Here is a 7464-nt window from a genome sequence, read left to right on the forward strand (position 1 = left end):
CCAAACACAATTCAAAGTGTTGGTGCTGACCTTTAAAGCCCTAAACGGCCTCGGTCCTGTATACCTGAAAGAGCGTCTCCACCCCCATCGTTCTGCCCGGACACTCAGGTCCAGCACCGAGGGCCTTCTGGCGGTTCCCTCACCGCGAGAAGCCAAGTTACAGGCAACCAGGCAGAGGGCCTTCTCGGTGGTGGCACCTGCCCTGTGGAACTCCCTCCCACCAGATGTCAAAGAGAAATATAACTACAAAAATTTTAGAAGACATCTGAAGGCAGCCCTGTTTAGGGAAGCTTTTTATGTTTAGTAGGTTATTGTATTTTCGTGTTCTGCTGGAAGCTGCCCAGAGTGGCTGGGGAAACCCAGCCAGATGGGCAGGGTATAAATAATTTTTTAAAAATATTATTATATTATTAGTGTTAGAAGCCGCCCAGAGTGGCTGGGGAAACTCAGCCAGATGGGTGGGGTATAAATAAGTTGTTATTATTATTATTATTGAGCGGAGTCGGCAAGAGCAGGATATGCTTTTCCAATTAAACAATAATTTCTTAATTTGCGACCTGCACACATCAACGTGCAAGGGACGCCTCCCTGGCCCTCGGGAGGAGAGATGCTTTGCAGGCTGACACACACAGGATTTCCGAGGGAGGCCATGTCTTTGCTCACAGCCGCCTCCCAGGCAAACTTCTCCAGGCTATTGTGTCTTTAATTTATTTATTTAACAGCAGAAACAAACAAAAAACCCAGCCGGAGGATCCGGACAACACACACACGCACGCACACGTGTCTCTGGAGTGAGCACATGCAAACATTCGTGAGACGCGGCCACCCCCCTTTTTTTTAAATGGAGACAAGAAAAAGGAGATCAGGAACAAAAGCGCGTCCAAAAAAAGCAGCCAAAAACCACACACACACACAGCAAAAGGGACCCAGGAAGTAGACTAGCTATTCGACTCTCCTACGCCACAATTCCCTAAGGGCCTGCTTCAGGTTTGGGTGTTTTTTTGGGGGGGTGTGTTAATTGGGAAGGAGGAAAATGGAAGGAGAAACTCGCAAAAACGATCCCTCGCCTCTCCTTGCCCTTGCAAAAGGAACAATGGTTTTTGCACAGAGTGAATCGCCGAGATTCCGTCCCCAAGGAAAGTGGGGGTGTGTGTGTGACCTGACGGCTATCCAATCCAAACCAACCCCCCCCCCCCGCGCGCATCGCACACTTGCTCCGCGATTCCCCAAGTCCACCACACACAGGTCACAATAGAAAGCGCACCTTCCTGCTCTCCGACTGGAACCCGCAGGGGGTTGCAAAAATTTGCAATTCTATTTTGCATCAGACAGCGAAGGGGAGGGATAGGCAATGGAGAGCCCGGCGCCTGGTGTTTTCTCTCCCCCACCCCCAGCAAATGCTCCCCTTTAGGGATTTTTTTCTGGCAGCTACAGATACCCACCCCCCACCCCAAAATAGGAACCCACCGCCCAAGAAGGGGGAAGCAAAGCAATTGAGATTTTTTTTGTGCTTTAAAGACATTGCGCCGGGAGAATCGGCGAGGAGGAATAGAAAGCGCAGGAATTTCAGGTAATTGTGGGAGAGTTGGGGGAGTATCCCCTGAAACTGCATGGAGATGGGTGGGATTATATTATCTGCAAATTAAAGGTAAACCCAGAGTTTCCCATTGAAAAAAAAAATCGCCTCTTCCAGGCATGGAGATGTCCCAGGAGAATGAAAGAAACTGGGGGGGGGGGGGGTTAACAGGTGCAAAGGGGGATGGGATTGGGTCCAAAGTCACCCACACCAGGAAGTTTTTTTGGGGGGGGCATCAGCAGGGGGTCAGAAAATGGACACTGTCCCCTCCAATAAACTTAAGGCAGAAAGTCCTAGGTTTGTACCTTCTCAAGAGTAGGCCTACTGAAGTTAAAGGGACACGATGACTAACTAACTTCGTAGGGTTTAAGAGGAGTCATGGCTCCTGAACCGCAACACCAAAGGGAACTTTCCAAGGAGCATATAATATTTATTGGGGGGGTGGACAGGTGGAACAAAGGAAGGGGTGACAGGTGGAACAAGCTAAGAAACATTATGGACTGCAGGTAACCCAAGTAGCGTGCAGGAGACTTTGAGCGGGACTTGGAAGTGGTACAGGAGGTACTGGGTTCAAATTCTGAGCATCTCCAAGCCAGAGGATTGGTGATAGTGGTGGGTTTTTTAAAAAACCGCAGGTAACAGGTGTTGTGGTCTGACTTCAGTGTTTTGAAAGGGGGGAGGGTAGAGAAAGAGAAAGATGTTCGCTCCAAGGAAGGCATGGTGCTGGGAGCTTGCCAAGACAAAAGTAAAAATTGGAGCCGATTTGTGGGGTGCCGCAGGTGCCCCCCCCAAAAGGTGCGAAGGAGAAGCAGAGGTCGGTGGGGAGCAAACTGATGGAGTGGGGTGGGGTGGAAGGAACGGAAGATTCTCTTCTCCGCAGAACCGATAACAAAAGGAAAGAGCAGGTAAATCGAGGGTGAAAGAGAGTTCTCGATTTACCTGGATTCTCCTTTGCAGCGGACAGGTGCGAGGGAGCAAACAACTTAAGAGCAAGCAGGTAACCTCTCCCTCCCCCCCACCCCCCCGAGTATTTTCCAAAAGAAGAAGGCAACCGGTACCCCCCAGAGATGGGAAGGAAATAAACAATAGGGGTGCAACACACGCACCCAAATAAACGCAAAACAAGGAACAAAAGGATTAAATTCGGAGGAGAGGCAGGGTTTTAGGAGAGGTGTAACAAGCAACAGACGTGGGGGGGTCAGGTACCCCCAAAGCCAGAGGTCCTTTTTATTCCCGAGGAGTCGGCGCAGGTGTTTCCAAAGGCGAAGGAAAGAGACCCCCTAAAAAAAAGAGGGGCCCCAAAATAGGGGCGCAAGCGCGCGCGCAAAGGGGAAGCGCCTACCTTGGCATAATAGAGCATCCACAGCTCGTAGAGGCGCTCTTTGGAAGCCATGGCGCGGGGCGGCTGCGCCTCCCGTCCCTCCGTTCCCGGCTCACGCGGCGGCCAGATCCATGGCGCGGAGGCGGCGGCGGCGCCTTTTCCCCTGGGCGGGCGCAAGGGCAACTTTACGCGCGGCGCCGCCTTTCACTCCAAGCGGCGCGCAAAGCTCCCCCGGGCGCCGCGCTCGGCTCCCTCCGCCATGCTGGTGGCGACGGCCGCTGCCAGCCCTCGGGCTCCGGCTCCGGCTCCTCCTCCTCTCCCAGCACCTGATTCGCGGCCCGGCCCCGGCCCCGAGGGAGGAGAGACGCCGCCGCCTCGCTGACAACGCCGCCGCCGCCGCCGCTGCTCCTCCAGGTGTGCGCCACGGCGCGCAGCCTCGCCTGGGGGCGCACGGACTCCTCGCCTTTGGGGTGGGGTGGGGGCCCCGATTCGGCGAGGCGCTTTACTTCAGAGTAGTCCCGTGGCCGCCAGCTGCGGAAGCGGGGAAATGCCTCCCCGTTCTGGGCCTGATCCTGAGCTTCACGCAGGGAGAACTGCCTCGCTTTACTCGCGAGGAGTCCCCGCGGCCTGCGGCGTTGCTTGCGGTTAGGGCTCAAATGCCCGTTTCCCCCCGCCCGGTCTTCTTTTACGGCGAGTTCAAAGGAGGGGCTTTACTCCCGAGTAGGTTCAAGGATTGTTGCTATTTATTAAATTAAATTAGCCTCTCGAGCTCCTGGGATCTCAAACCCAAACGGCTGCCACTCCCCCCCCCCCCCTTCCAACCGCTCAAGGCTTTGCCTTCTGCCGGACAAGTCTTACTCGGGAGTAAAGCCCGCTGAGCTCCATGGAACTTACTCCCGGGTAAGTGCGTCTTGGCTTTTTAAAAAAAATGTTGGCTTTTATTTATTGAATTGAATTTCTACACCGCCCTTCATCCGAGGGTCACAAGGCGGTTTACAGTAGAAAAACGCAAGAAACACGTAACTTTCTTGTGGGAGGGGTTTCTCACGTTAGTGGCGATGCGGGTCTAGACTTGGAAACGAAACCTCTACGCGCACAAGTTTAATGGGACTCTTCCCTCCCGTTGAGCAAGTATGCAAGTTGCGACCCCTCTTCGCGCGCTGACTCGGGGCCGGATCCTTCCGTAAACAGGAGTAAACGCGTTGCAGGACAGCAGTGATAACAAGACTGCCCGGGAAGCTTTAGCTGAGATTTCTGCGTTGCAGGGGGGTTAGACTAGATGACCCCAGGGGGACCAACTATGACTTGACGCTCTCTAGGGGTGCAGTTGGAAAATAGCCCAATTGCAGTTACACCCAAAACAGACCACAACTCTTAAGTGTGTGTGTAGTCAGGATCAGTCCAGTGTGCCCTTGTAATACTGGGAACATACAAAAATACCAGCTATTAACTTTTTCCTTCTTTTTTAAAGTAATTTTTATCAGTTTCCCATTTAATAATATATAATCATATCACTGTTACCCACTATACCTCTCTGGCTCTTTAGAACCCATCCACTTCCTTCCTTCCCTCCCGCCTCATGGCTTTCAAAATCATCCTTTATCTCATTTCATTTTATATACTTTTCCCAATTCTAGATTCACTCATTACAAAAAGGCATTAAAATTTAGGTTAAAATAAAAAGGGAGAGAGCTTCTCATTACGAGTCTTCAGGCAACCCTGCTAGTGATGTTAATCGCTTGCATTAATCTTTAAAATATTGTATAAATTTACTCCAGTCCTTTTGGAATACTTTCATCACACTGGTTTCGGATTTTTCCTACCAGCTTTGCCAGTTCTGCAAAATCCATCATTTTCATCTGCCACTCCTCTTTCGTTGGTACTTTTTGCTGTTTCCATTTTGGATCTAAAAGGATTCTTGCCGCGGTTGTAGAATACGTGAACAGTCTTTTATCTTTTTTTTTTTTTTTTGTATCTCTTCACCTACTATTCCCAGTAAAAAGGCTTCTTGTTTTTGAACCTTTTCTTTAACTCATTATATATCGTTTCCCAGAAAGCCTTTACCTCTTTATAAGTCCACGGCATATGGTAAAATATACCTTCCTTTTCTTTGCATTTCCAACACTTGCTAGCTCTGGTCTTACACATTTTAGCAAGTTTTGATAGTGTTAAATACCATCTGTACATTTTCATCACATTTTTGCTAAGTGCATTGCATGCAGTAAAGTTAATACTGTACAGTGGTACCTCGGGTTACAGACGCTTCAGGTTACAGACTCCACTAACCCAGAAATATTACTTCGGGTTAAGAACTTTGCTTCAGGATGAGAACAGAAATCGTGCTCCGGCGGCGCGGCAGCAGCAGGAGGCCCCATTAGCTAAAGTGGTGCTTCAGGTTAAGAACAGTTTCAGGTTAAGAATGGACCTCCGGAACGAATTAAGTACTTAACCTGAGGTACCACTGTACCTTCATCCCACAGTCTTTCCAAAGATTCTATCCAGCTATTAGCTTTCAAGAAGTGGAATTCTTTGCCTTTTTATAGTACAGTAGAAGCAAATGAAAGTAATTCCTTTCTGACTTTAATATGCTGCAGGCAGCCTACAAAACCTCTTGAGTATATTTAGGATTGTGGCGTGTGATGTTTGGGTTAACCTAAGTACAGATGCCATATACCATGGGTAGGCAAACTAAGGCCCGGGGGCTGGATCCGACCCAATTGCCTTCTCAATCCAGCCCGCGGACGGTCCAGGAATCAGCATGTTTTTACATGAGCAGAATGTGTCCTTTTATTTAAAATGCATCTCTGGGTTATTTGTGGGGCACAGGAAATCGTTCATTTTTCCCCCTTCAAAATATAGTCCAGCCCACCACAAGGTCTGAGGGATGGTGGACCAGCCCCCTGCTGAAAAAGTTTGCTGACCCCTGCTTTATACACTGTATTCTTAACTCTAACTTCCTCCAGCACCACTTAGAAGTTAGCCCAGCTGAGTTCCAGGAAGCTATTTGGCCTATTAAGACCTATTGAGGTCAACAGGACTTTCAAGTAATTCTGCATAGGATTCCAGCCTTTGCTAAGGGTTTGGCATCAACCAGTTTGTTTTTTTAATTGGGTTTTTTTTTGGTATTCTGTTTTATAAAATTAAAGAACTATAAGAAGATATCAAACAAAGCATTAGCCAGTGTTCAAGACTTACCGTAAAACGCTAAAATAATGAATAATAGGTTAATTAATTGGTTAAAGGGAAATGTTTTTAATTGTGTAACACCACCGACCACCTTAACATCTACTGCAATCTGTGCAAAGTTACTCAAAAGTAAGTCCGTGTTTAATGGGGCTTACTCACAGGTAACCCAGCTTTCAAAGTGGCTGGAAACTCTCAAGTAGTATAAGAATAGGCAAGAAAGCAAGTTTGTATGGAAGCTTCTTGATTTCTGGTTTAACTGATTCAGCCCTTATCAATTCCACACGCTGTCAGAAATCCTTGGTGAAATCTGCAAAATATTTTTACCCTTTTGATGCATTTATAACCAAGCAAGGACTAAACTGGATTAATGGTGAATGTAAGACTAAATAATTTTTATCAGTGCTTTTATTCTGCGTTCCCAATCATATTCCCAGGAGTGGTTTGCAAGATTTTATTATTTTTTTAAAAATATTTTTTGTTTGAGTTTACAAGTATAGAGTTATAACAATACCAAATAAATATCAACATTTAGAGATTTCTCTGAATCTCTAGACTTCCCGCCATCCCCTCCTTGGGCTTTATTGTCAACATTTTCAGATGCATATAATCTCATAATCCATATTTTAAATCTGTCCATATTGTCCATAGTATTTGTTACATTACAAGTGTTATTAAAATCCTGCTAATGTTTTCATCTGCTTACAGTGGTTTCCTAAATAAATTGTAGTCCCCCCCCCCCCCCATTTTTTCTTAAAGTTCTTGTCTTCTTGGTTCCTGAGCTTTCCAGGCAGTTTTGCCATTTCGGCATAGTACAACAGCTTGGTTTGTCATTTCTAGGAACTTTATCTTCTTTACATCTCTGGGCTAGTGGCATCCGCACAGCTGTTGTTGCATACATAAAAAGTTTTTTTCTGATCCTTTGGAATATCGGTACTTACAATTCCTAATAAAAATGCTTCTGGTTTTTTTAATAAAAGATATTTTAAACATTCATTTTCATTTCATTATATATCATTTCCCAGAATGCTTTTATGTCTTTACACGACCACCACATATGATAAAAGGTACCTTCTTTTTCTTTACATTTCCAGCAGGTATTTGGACTTGACTCATACAGAGTTTGGCTGATCTTGCTAAAAGGTAAAGGGACCTCTGACCATTAGGTCCAGTCGTGGCTGACTCTGGGGTTGCGACGCTCATCTCGCTTTATTGGCCGAGGGAGCCGGAGTACAGCTTCCGGGTCATGTGGCCAGCATGACTAAGCCGCTTCTGGCGAACCAGAGCAGCGCACAGAAACGCCGTTTACCTTCCCGCCAGAGTGGTACCTATTTATCTACTTGCACTTTGATGTGCTTTTGAACTGCTAGGTTGGCAGGAGCAG

At 47.3% G+C, this 7464-nt stretch overlaps 1 protein-coding gene across 3 annotated transcripts in view; it reads right to left on the reverse strand.

Annotated features, from left to right (window-relative positions):
• NBEAL2 (neurobeachin like 2) overlaps nucleotides 1-3189 on the reverse strand; it is a 227338-nt gene extending 224149 nt beyond the window's left edge. The window contains exon 1 of one of the 3 annotated variants that reach the window (XM_083466478.1): nucleotides 2919-3189. In XM_083466478.1, the coding sequence (XP_083322604.1) occupies nucleotides 2919-2969 (51 nt within the window). In that variant the 5' untranslated portion in view covers nucleotides 2970-3189. The remainder of the gene's footprint in view (nucleotides 1-2918) is intronic. The other 2 variants (XM_083466481.1, XM_083466483.1) reach the window with 2 other exon arrangements.
• Between the last annotated feature and the right edge of the window lie 4275 nt (nucleotides 3190-7464).

Source organism: Podarcis liolepis (genome assembly GCF_965112155.1).
Source record: "Podarcis liolepis genome assembly, chromosome: 12".
In the NCBI taxonomy this organism is placed as follows: Eukaryota; Metazoa; Chordata; class Lepidosauria; order Squamata; family Lacertidae; genus Podarcis; species Podarcis liolepis.